The sequence below is a fragment of the Mercurialis annua genome, linkage group LG2 (assembly GCF_937616625.2).
Source record: "Mercurialis annua linkage group LG2, ddMerAnnu1.2, whole genome shotgun sequence".
Classification (NCBI taxonomy): Eukaryota; Viridiplantae; Streptophyta; class Magnoliopsida; order Malpighiales; family Euphorbiaceae; genus Mercurialis; species Mercurialis annua.
Window position 1 is genome coordinate 51950106 of NC_065571.1, and position 12760 is coordinate 51962865.

General features: G+C 30.7%; 2 protein-coding genes across 2 annotated transcripts; both read right to left on the minus strand.

Annotated features, from left to right (window-relative positions):
• Positions 1 to 425: 425 nt before the first annotated feature.
• LOC126666742 (trihelix transcription factor DF1-like) lies at positions 426 to 2542 on the minus strand. The gene is made up of 2 exons (XM_050359602.2): positions 1955 to 2542; positions 426 to 1868 (listed from the first exon to the last, which is right to left on the minus strand). The coding sequence occupies exons 1-2, from the start codon at positions 2359 to 2361 to the stop codon at positions 671 to 673; spliced, it is 1605 nt and encodes a 534-aa protein (XP_050215559.1). The 5' UTR covers positions 2362 to 2542; the 3' UTR covers positions 426 to 670.
• Positions 2543 to 10441: 7899 nt separating this feature from the next.
• On the minus strand, positions 10442 to 11095 carry LOC126669205 (pterin-4-alpha-carbinolamine dehydratase 2, mitochondrial-like). The gene has a single exon (XM_050362610.1). The coding sequence runs from the start codon at positions 11016 to 11018 to the stop codon at positions 10638 to 10640; it is 381 nt and encodes a 126-aa protein (XP_050218567.1). The 5' UTR covers positions 11019 to 11095; the 3' UTR covers positions 10442 to 10637.
• Positions 11096 to 12760: the final 1665 nt, after the last annotated feature.

Sequence of the window (12760 nt, forward strand, 5' to 3'; positions counted from 1 at the left end):
AAGTCTCCTTTCCATTACAGATGAATTATGTTCATATTTTAAGTGAACTTTAAGAAATTTAAATTCTTTATCTTGGATTCAATTATCTTTAGATGTATATAAAATATACATCAAGTACTATAAAGCCTATAATACATATTTCAACATTAAAAAAAATTGATTTTTATTTTGTTGTGCATTAATTGAAAGAGTAGCAAAAACACTACCAAACACTTCAATCTACTTCTATTAAGGCAACAACAGAATGTGGCATTTTACCGAGAGAAATTCTGATTTGAATCCATTTTCTAGCGTATGATTATGAAACATCTATCAATAGTATGACACACGACATACTTTTATAAAATCTCCAACCGATAGAAAAAGAAGTTCATAATCATACGCGTGACATGATTAAAGACTTTTAAACCAATTATAATATCACATCGTGGTATAAATAGAAAGTTCATAATCCCACATGCTTAAGAATTTTTGGTCAAATACATGCATGGTTCTTTATCTCTACATATATCAGTCATTTAATCAAAAAATTCAATCGATACTCAAAACAATTGCAAACCAGAAAAAAGTTAAACTGTTTGCCTCTAAAACTAACTCAAAAAATCTGCAAAAAAGAATCTCAATCTATGAAAAAATGGTTTAGTTACCAGTTTTATTAATTCCATCCTCACTACTGTCTACTGCCACTTTGATCCTCATCAGTACTATCCACATAACAAGAATCATCCTTATGATCATCTTCGTAAGCTTCTTCATTCTCATGTTCATCAAATTCCATATCTAAATTCCCCATTTCATCAACTTTAATCTTCTTGCTAGAGCCATTGTTGTCTCTCCCTGCAACATTGAAGGCTTCTAAAAGCTCTGAATAGCCACTTTGCTGCAGCTTTTCAATGATGTCACTGCTGCTAAGAGGAACAGAACAATTTGTTGAGTAAATCTGATCCAATTGATTAAAATATGAACAAGTTTTTGACTGTAGAGACCGTTTCTTTGAACTTTCTTTAGCCTTTTTATAATACTTGTTAATATTTTCCCATTTCTCTTTACATCTCTTTGCATTTCTTTGGTAACCCATTGAAGCCATTAAAGAACTCACCTCTTCCCATAATGGCCCTTTTAAACCAGGCTCTTGAAACTTCGTCTCTATGCTGGCTCTTGCCTTGATCAAACCCTCAACTTCTGCTTTAGGCCATCTTGAATTTGGACTTGAATTTGTTGTTAAATCCTTGGTGGGTTGTTTCGAAAATTCGGGTTGGAGTAATGGCAGAGTTTTTCTTGCAGGAAGTTTGATACTTTGGCCTGTGATTTTCTCAATGCAGGCTACAATTTGTGCTTCTCTTATTGAAGCTAAAGCTTGATCATGTGATCTAGAAATGGCTTCTCTGTTATACTTTGCAGATTCTTCTCTCTTCCATTCTTCTTCTCGTTCTGTTCTATCTTTTTCCATTTTTTCAATCGCTTCCAAGAATTTTCTGTGCAATACATCTTGATGATCCGTCACTTGCTTCACCAAATTCTCGAAGAATCCAGAGATTGAACTCAAATTCTCCTTTAATTTCCTCTTTTTAATCCTTCTCATAACTGAAGCTTCTTCTCCGATCGAATTCTCTGATCCATAATGATCAACTCCAATTCTAGTATTAGCAGCGGCAGTACAATGTCCAGCACTAAACGGAACCGAAAGATTCACATTGTTTTCCGGTGAGTTTTCGCCTGTTAGAGCAGACCCGGAACCTGTTTGATTAAATGCCGCAGCTTTTGCTACGCTATAAATAGCTTCCAGCCCGTCAAAATTATCTCTATTCTTGCTGTTGTTTACTTGAACTGCTTCTTGCTCTTCATTGTTACTTGTATTCAGCTGTTTCCTGTAATTAAAATTCACCAATTTTCATTCTTTACAATAAAAAAAATTAAAATAATTAAACGAATGAATAATTAGAATTAAAATTACCAAAAGGGTTGTTTCATAGAGGTAGAATCTTTCTGGGGATTCCAACAATGAGGCTGCTGCATTACCGTCGGTACAAAATGAGGCTGCTGCCGTTGATTTACACCACACTCTTTATTCCCCAACTGGTATTTCATCGGAAAAAATGGTGTTTGCTGGTGTGGCGGCGGCGGCTGTAACTGTGACTGTAATCTATCATCCGGGTGAAATATCGGCGGTCTAAAATGATTCTGTTGGTGATTTAGAAACAGTTGGTGGGTCATGGGCATAGGCTGCGGTGGTTGTTGTGGCGGATAATGATAGTTCAAGTTTTGAAGTGGGTTTTGAATAGGAAAAACTGGCGATGAACAACCGTCGTCATTTTCCATAAATTGCTCAGGTGGTAGCGGCATGCCATAACTGGACTGCATTTCTTTGATTGAGTTTTAGAAACCCTAAAAAGGAATTGACCCGCTTTGCGGGAAGATGAAGAAGAAGTAGTAGAAACTGAGTTGTTGATTGAGATTAGATGAGTATAACGTGGTGATAGAGGAGAGTTTTTAGAGATAAAAGCTGTTACATATTTTATACGTCGTATCTTTTTGCTCGTTAATTAGCCTTTTTTAATGAACGATAAAAGTTAAACCCCGTCCCTAAACTTATGACTCGAAATCAAATAACTCATTCTCGTCTATTTCGACTAATTTAGGATATTTTTTAATTTTTAGATCAATTAAAGATGATATTCTTTAATTTTTAGATAAATTAAAGATAAAATTGGATCATTCCAAACTTTGAACTTGTTCAAAAAATATAGTTTTGTCCTTAATGGTACTAAAAAATGAGGAGTATAATTAATTGATCAAAATAGTTAAAAGTGAATTATTCGATTCTAGATTGCAAGTTTAGGGACTTCGTGGACCTTTTACTCTCTAATGAATAGTGTGATTGGCTAAATTCCACACTCAATAATTGATTAACTTAAAATGTAACATGGAATTGAAAATATATTGTCTTGATTTAAGAAATTAGATTTAGAATCTCTTGTTTTTTTCCATTATAGCAGAAAAATAAATAACATATGTTCCATGTATACTAGATTGAATCTGAATATCTGATAGTAGGACAACTACACTAACTCATCATAATCAGAGATGGATAGAGCATAGAGCAAAGGGGGTCACTGGACTGCCATGAAATTAAGAAAAAATAAAACTAAACTTAAATTGTAACACAAAACATGCAAATGACTCTTTATTTCTATTCTTTAGATAAAAGGATAATACTCATAATGCATTTAAAAGTTTGTTTATTTGTTTGCTTTTTTAATAATTGAAGTGGAAGAAATGCCTGGAAAAGAATTTAAATTCACCATCTAACAGTTTTTTACCAATATTTATACCATTTGTTATCATTTGAGCTATAGCACTTTATTATAATGTATTTATAAGTTAAATCATAATTATTGGCAATTCACTTACATAGAGGATCTTTTTACAAATAAAAAATACCATTTTGTCGAATAATTTTTAAAAATGTCTATTTTATTTTTACTTTTTTTTAAATACGCTTATGATAGATTTTAAGTAAATTTTCGATAAAAACCCATATATTAGTTTAAAATAATTAAAAAAGCGTGTTCACAAAAAAAATTAAAAAATTGTAATACAATAAAATTTATCCTTTATGGAATTAATGAGTCCATTTATAAAATATAAAAAAAGAGTTCAATGGACGATATTTAGGCTTTTAATAAAAATAACTCTAAAATAGAAATATCTATATTTTTCAATTCCAACTTTTTACTTAAATGTTTTCATCAACTGTGATTCATACTTTCGAATTTTATACCTAAATTTTTATTTTAAGTTTTGAATTTTGCTCCAAAAATATAACCACGCTAGATAAAACATTCACATCTGTCATTGATCATAAGGTATGTTTGGTTCAGCTTTTTCTTGTAGCTGATAGTTGTTGGCTGGTAGCTGATAGCTGATAAACCATACGTGTTTGGTGAGATTTAATTAGCTGTTACTGTTTATATATAAAATGACCGTAAAGGGCATATTTTTTGTATTTATTTATTAATCTATAAATATATTATATTTAATAAAAATATTAATAATTATTTTTATAAGAAGCAATATTTAGTTTAAATTTATTTAAAGATTTTTTTTTTGATAAATTTATGATTTATTTTTAAAAAAATTACTATATTATAATTTTTTAATATAAATAAAAAAGTTTTATGTAATTTATAAACAATTAGAGTATTTAAAAATAATTTAAATAATTTTATATATTAAAAAAAATATTCTAATAGAGGTAATTTTGTCTAAATTATTAAAAAAAGCTGAAACAGCTATCAGCTGTTGGTAAAAAAACTCCAAAATTGAGTTTTTCAAACAACAGCTATTGGAGGTTTAAAAAGCTCCAAAAAAACTCCTAAAATAATCTCACCAAACGTTTTAGTTGAGCTTTTGAAAAGTAAAAGTTAAAAACTCCACCAAAAAGTTAAACCAAACACCCCCATAATGGATAGAATTCCAAACTGTTACTTCTTAAATGTATTGGATAAAAATAAAATTGTGCAATAATAATTGGGAGCGGTGCGGGAGAAAATAGGTGTTTACAATTATTTATTAATATAATCACTCGTTATAATTTATACTATACTTTATGAAATGAATTATGAAAAATATGAAATCAAATATATATTTTATTTTAAATAAACTATTTTTTTATAAATAGAGAGGGAAAGTATTTGTGTGAATAACTGAACTCACGATTAAACCAGACTGGCCAGTCGAACCAAATAAACCAGAAATCGGCCAGTGGTCTAGTCTATAACTGTAAAAAAATCGGATGTTTTGGTTGAATGTTGGTAAAAACGCTCACGCGCTAATGCCAACTTGTAGTAATCCGTAAGTACGAAATCGATCCCACGAAGATGAGAGGTTTAAAGTGAGCAAAATCGATCTTGAATTTCAGTTCGTTTAGCAACGAAAAGAGATGGTTTTGGAGTATCAATTAAACAACTAACAATTCAACTAAGTAACCAAACTTGCAATTCAACAACAAAATTAACTATTATAAAAGATTAAAGCGATTAACAACTAACGAGAATTCAAATGATAAAGAGGTTTACAGGTCAATATTCTATTTAGGTCATGTAATCTTGGAAATCGGGTCTAAGACTATAAATGTGAACCGAACGTTTCTAAAGCGTATCTCTCGCTCTCTCGAGCCTCAAAGAGATATAAAACTGCAACACAAACCTGCTGATCACGCCTAAACCCACTCTTGTGGCACTAAACAAGATTAGTAAGCAAGTTCACAATTAATAATCAACTCTAGGGTTTCCTGATCTCTAACCCACTCTCACTATGTTATCAATTAAGATTCTAATCAATCTAATCCAATTAATTAACCTTCTCTCAAAGCCTTAATTAATCTAGGATCATGCTCTAGGTAGCTAATCTAAAGCAAGCATTAAGAACATTAATTAGAACATGAAAACAAAAGTAAACCCTAATCCAATCATGCATTTAACTAAGCTTCATACCAACCTCCAAATAAGGGGGCTTAGCTAACCATGGCTAAGTCAACAACAATCACACAATAAGAATAATAAAGCATTAAAGTGAGAGTATTAATTACCTTTGTAGAGAACCCAAAAGCAAACATTAAAGATATTAATAACATGCACAATAAATAAAAGCAATTTTTAAATCTTCAATTAAAACTCTTAAGCATTCAATAATGAAGGAAATCACAAGGTTGAAGATAATGGCACAAAGCCCTAGAATTACCAACACAAAGGGAATATTCAATAAGCTAAAAAAATTTATGTTTGGAAAATGTTTTTTAACCTAAAATAAACATAAGGTGCCTTATATATGACTTACAAAAAAGGAAATAAAACAACTAGTACAATAGGTGTGTTGGGCCAAATCCGAAATTGGGCCTCATCATGTGTCTTGTGAAAAATCTGAATTTGGTCCCCTTTTTAAGCCTTGGCTTGATCGAGCTCTTCATTACAGGAGAAGAGCTTGATCGAGCTCAGTTTCCGAGAGCTCACTCTTGAGCTCAAAATGCAAGGCCTCGATCGATCCCCTCATTAAACCTAATGACTCGATCGAGTCCTCTATCTGAGAGGGGAAGAAAACTCGCCAAAAACACTTCAAGATTTCGTTCCTTTTCCGATTCGCTAATTCTTCCCAAAAAGATTTTGTTTTGCTCTGTTTGCCCTACAACACACACACACACGCAATAAGGTATACAAAGTAAACAAAAAGTATGGTGAAACATGTAAAAGCATATGAAAAACACCGAAAATACATAGGAGTATTTTATTCTTATCATTAAACCGGGTTGGACTGGGTTGAACTAGATCAGACCGAAAAAACTGAGTGTTGAACTGGTAAACCGGAGATTGAAGTAGTAAAAAAATCGACGCACCATAATTTTGTTTAATCTTTAAAAAAAAATTAAACTGGTTCATCTGCTTGGATCGAGAACCGATGGCCTTGCTGGTTCGGCCACCGGTTTGGTTTTTCAAACACTGCTCACGACCTAAACATAATGTTATCCGTGCTTATACTATTTGCTTATAAATCATTGATATATATATATATATATATAAAATTAATTTAAACTATCAAAATGTAAATATTACAATTTTAAATAAATAAATAAAATATTAAAAATTTATTTTTTAATAATATTTACTTAATTTTTAATATTGTTTCTAAAATAGTAATCGACCAGAACCGAATTCTTAGATAATACTCCAAACAAGTCACATAGGATTCGTCATCGAAGCAAAGCCTAAGACTTATCCAAACAAGTTGTGACCGAGTCCCAAGAAGCTCGCCCGCTAAGGGAAATTAGAGAGGATTCACCTAAACACATGAGTAACTGAATCCCATAGAATTCGACAAGATTCAGTAATCAGATCTAGCATGACTCGTCAAAGATCTGGATTCTAAGTACAATTCAACTACGATACCAATAATATATGAGATTTTACAAGACCCATATCTTTTACAATCTCTTAGATATTTTCCTACTTGAAAATATGTTCCTACTTAAAAGTATAATTCTATTCATAATTCCTTAAATAAGACTCTTCTTAAATAGGAATCTCTTCTCTAAATTAGACTTGGACTCTTCTATCAAATAGAAATACTTTTCTATTTGGATTTTAGGTATTCCTCCTTTCATACTATAAAAGAACTCGAGGTATGCCTTCACACAGACTAATTACAATTTACGAATGATACTCCTTTAAGCTCATTACTGACGTACGCATTAGAGAGTTAATCAGACAATTACCGTTCAATCAACCATCTATCTTGTTTTGCAGGTCAAAATCATGTTGCAAAGACCTGACTTCATCAATTGGCGCCACTCTGAAAATTTTACAAAACCTCATTCGAAGGAGCTTTCTACGAACCAAGAAATTCATTGATCGTGATGAATTCTAACAGAACTAACCTCGAGAACGATATGGAAAAAGTCAAAAGTTCAATCATAATTTTGTCACCTGTGAGGGGAATGATCAACATGATATCAAGTGAGTATCACAACAAAAAAAAGATACAAAATAGAAGACTAGAAACTTTCAGCACGTAAGATTTTGAAAACACAAAAACCTGCATAGCGACAACCTAGTTGCGACGATGATTGTGGAAAATTGAAACATGGAAATAATTCTAATCAATGAAGGAATAAGCGCGATAAACTTGATGACAAAAACGGCCTACAAAGGCCTCGGAAGGAAATTTGCGAGTTTGAAAATTTAACTGTTTATACTCTAATGCTTGATCAAATTCATGACTTTTCCCTTCCGTTAGTTGGTTCCCGTTAGTTGACTTGTCAAAAAAAATTATTGTTAAAGACTATGTTCAATATAACCGTTAGTTTTATTTTATTTCAAAAAACTCCATAAAATCATTGAAAATCTATATATATATTAATATATATAATCGTAAATATATTATTGTTACTAATATTCTTTAATTTTATAAAATAATTTTATGAAATTTTTTGAAAGAAAAATATATTTAGGAGTTAAATTAAATTTAATTATTAATAGTTAAACGTTTTAACTTAGTCGATTAATGGGCTTAACTGACAGAAAGGGAAAAATAGTGAATTTGATCAAGAAATAGTCAACATTTAAAATATCGTTGGAGTACTAATATTTCCGACCTAAATTCATAGAATAAATACTAGTAGTAATTATCTCTTTTATAAATCATAGAATGGTTATTTGTTATACTTTCAAAATTTTAGAAAGCAATTTAGAAATGAAAATTACTACTATTAAGACCAAAAATCTAAGAACATTCGGAATATTATTTTCCAAAATAAGCAATTGTTAATCTTGGCCAAGCCAATGTGGGCCTAACTTGAATGGCTAAGGCACCTCTAAGTGCATTAAGAGGTTGTGGGTTCGAACCACGCCTCGATAACTAACAACTAACAAATGAGACTCGAAAGAGTCGATTCCCACCTTTGATAAAAAAAAAAAATCTTGGCCAAGTAAGAACAAAACGATGACACGTGCGATAGATTTTGAAGCATCTGAATGAAAAGAAACGACAGAGGAGAGAGAATTGGCGAAATATAGAAAAGAGGGTGCACGTGAAACACAGTACAATACCTTGTCCTCTTGTCTCCGACATTTAATTCTGTGTCTCCTTTTCCATTTGTGCTATGAAATACAATAAAACAAATTTATTTTCAATTAACTTGAAATTAAAAAATTGAAATTAAAAAATTAAAATTAAATAGTGATATTGATAAGGAAAAAGGGTCATCCATGCCTTTAGGTTTGAGGTGAAGGTTCAACTATGTTCCTAACGTTTAAAGTCTGAACAACTAGGCCCCTCAGTTTGACACTGTCTCTAACTCTATTACTTCAATCATACGTGGCTTCTTTCACTGTTGCTATTAATGAAATGGCTTTCCTTTAATTGAAAAGGGTCATCTATGTATATATATTTTAAGGACAGGATCAATTGAACCACATTTAAAAAAATTCAGTTATGCTTCCAACGCTTGAAATTTTGAATAAAATTGCCCTCCCAGTTTGACACCATCTCTGACTCCATTACTTCAATCCTACATGGATATTTTTTGTTGTTGCTATTAATTACAGGACTTTTGATTAATAATATCGCTTTTACATGACCTTTAATCAGAACAAAGGATTACTTTACCCCACTGAATTTGGCACAAAATATCAAAAATGTCCAAATTAGCAAAATAAGATCACTTTTACTCTGAACTTGTCAAATTTGATACAACCTCCCTGCCCGCTCTCACCTAAGAGAGTGAGATACACTCTCCGATTTTAATAATGGTTTTGTTTTCAAGGATGGTTTTTTTTATGGTAAACAGTTTAAAATGGTACTAATTTTTATTTAACATTTATATTAATACCTAATAATTTTTTTAAAAACACAATTTAATCCTTTTAATTTTAAAATTTTATATATCAAACTAACCCCTATATTTTCTATTTTTAATAAAAAAATATTTTTTCTAAAACTTTCCGTTCTCAGCTCCTCCTCGTCTGAGAAGATGAGATGCTATTCCAGTGAGGAGCAACAACTCCTCTTTCATGGGTTTGCTTAATGCAAACTCATCGTCATCTGGGTTTGCCTGATGCGGGTTTGTTGGGTTCGCCTATGCGCACGGGTTCGTCTCAGGCGAATCTAGACGCGTATGCGTTCGTCTGAGACAACCCAGACGGCCACTTTCTGAGAAAACCCAAACAACCCAACGCAACTCTTCTTTCCGACGAGGTGGAGCCTCCTTCTCACCGGAAATCAAAAAAAAATCAAAAAATTCAAAAAGACCCCTGAATTAATTAGAGTTTAATTATGGTTAATTAGAGTTTAATTAGAATAATTATGATATTTATAAAACTCACTATCTAACTAAGGTGTCACATCAGTAAAGAGGGTTTTTTAGCCGGTTTTGACAAGTTCGGGGTAAAAGTGATCCGGTTTTTCCAATTTGAACGTTTTTAATGCTTTGTGCCAAGTTGAGTGGGTAAAGTGATCCTTTGCTCCTTTTAATTAGACGACTTTTAACTTTCTCCAAACATTAGATACGGGATTAGATATTTAATGTAGAAAATTTTATCTTTTCACTTTTGAAGTAATCTATACTATATATAAAAGTACGGATGGGGGGACATGCAAATTTACTGAATAGTCCTTTTTAGTTTATTACTAAATAAAGGTTTTATAGTCATTAACTAATTAGTTATTTAATTAATCATTATTATAATTAAAGTCCTAATTAGAATAAGTAGATAAATTATCTCCAATTTACTTTTTAAATGTAAAAAATAACTAAATTGTCTCCAAATTAATAAGAATGCCTATCTTTTATCTATACTATATATAAAAGCACGGATGGGGGGGACAGGCAAATTTACTGAATAATCCTTTTCAGTTTTTTTTTTTTTTTTTTTTTTAACAGCTGCATGACTTATTTTTTCAAACCAGGGACTAACAGCAAACCAAAATCCATACACATAGCCACATCGACATAGGCATTCTTCTGGAACCAAAAAAATGAAGAAATAAAAAATCAGCCAACTAGTACCAGTTAAAAAAAAGCCTAGATAATTCCTTGTTCCGCAGATGGAACGTTGTTTCATTTAAAGACCTTGCAAAATTTACGTTCACTTCTCTGATTCGAGCTTCCTTTTCAGTAAGTCGTGCAGTTTAAGCCCATTGATTTTAGCAGCAAGTATGAAGTCGTTTTCTGTCAGTCCACCAACGGCGTGAGTCCATATCTCGATTTTTACATTATTCCATCCAACAAGATGAAGATCTGGATGATGACCTTCTGCTTCAGCAACATTCCCTACAAGCTGGAATAATTCCAACCCTTTGATAAAACTTCTTACTTTTAAAGATTTATTAAGCTTCAGTTTACCATCTTCCTTCACTAAATTCCACCCATCAACCTTTGACACCAATGCAGTAGCACTTTCTTCTGTCATTGGACGCATATCCTTTGCGTTGCATGGTACACACTTCTTAGCAGCTAAATCGTCCATATTGTTTGAGCAAGAATCCGAAGATTGAAGCCTGAGATTTATAGAGAGAGAAGCGTAGTGGAGACAGAGACAACAACCGACTCTTTTCAGTTTATTACTAAATAAAGGTTTTATAGTCATTAACTAATTAGTTATTTAATTAATCATTATTATAATTAAAGTCCTAATTAGAATAGGTAGCTAAATTATCTCCAATTTACTTTTTAGATGTAAAAAATAACTAAATTGTCTCCAAATTAGTAGGAATGCCTATCTTTTATTTTGATTGAACTACAAAATGCAAATACTGTATTTGATTAATATAATATTATTTAAATTTTTATCTTATTATTTTTAAAGATATTATTAATAAAATTAAATTAATTATTTAATTATGGTTATTATAAAACCAAAAGAAGAATAAATTCAGTATGGAAAAAAAAATTAATAACCGAATAACATTTATTTTTACAAAAATTCTTAACTAATTTAATATTAATTATAAATAAAAAATTAATATAATTACAATAAATTTACTATTATGTTCATTGACGAGTTACGTTACGAGCCACGTGCATAGCACGTAATGCGAAACTAGTTTCGTAAAAAGAACTAACGATTTTGAATTAAGTTTAATTTGATAAAAAAAAAGTGGAGGTGGGAGAAGAGAATGATAGTGGTCGGGTAGTATTTGTGCAAATGATGCCTTTTTTTGTTTTAATGAGTATTAGTACGGAATTCTTTCGTTGGTTCGGAAAATTCGTTTTCAAAATTAAAGTACAACAACTGATTGAATGCTAGAAAGCAAATAAATATTTAATAATAGCCGTAATCATAAATACCCAATCGAATAATATATATTTAAAATAGTCTTAATTATATGCACAAGAATAAAATTAATATACCATTACAAATAGATTGGTTTTAATGAAAGTTTAGTGGTATACCGTATATGTAATCATATACTCCTGAATACATAATTAATGCAGTTAAAATAAAAATATAAAAACAGAAAAAATAATTTACTCTTATAGTAAAAATAACCAATAAATACTCAATCCATCCTATAAAATAAAAAAAAAATTATTTTCATAAAAATTAAGAAATATAGTAATTTATTAAAACATATCTACAATATTTTTTAATTTTAAAGTTAAAATCGTTATGAAGTCACTTTTTTATTTTTATAAGATGGAAGAATAGTAGCATAGTATTATAATAAGTAAATATATGAGAGCACAATGATATTATTATATTACAAAAAGATATGAAAATTCCTCTCAAAGATATATAACGTGTCGTATCCAATTAATAACATATTTCAATATATCAATATGACATTTAAATCTTATGGCTAATCAAACGCTGCAAGGAAAACAGACAGTCAAAGTAAGAACCAAACTCAAGAATAGGATAGTGCCACCTGAAATGCTAAATGATCCGCTGTACATATGGTATGCTGGGCCAGATATGGAAATTGTATTAAGAAAAACGTAGAAAAAATAAAATTTGATTCAAATATGATGTTCACAAGCCAGTGATAAATTTAGTAAGTTAGATTTGTAATAATAAGTATAATTCCAACGTCGTTTAAGGGAGTTGCAGCCACAAACCGTCCATGTCCAAAACATGTATATAAATTTAGTTTAAAATGTGTTTCATATTTATGTGCTAAACATATGTATACTAACTGTGCAGTTGATTTTGGTTTGAGGAGATAACCCTTAGTATGCATGTCTGATGGAGAATTCTAACTGTAACGG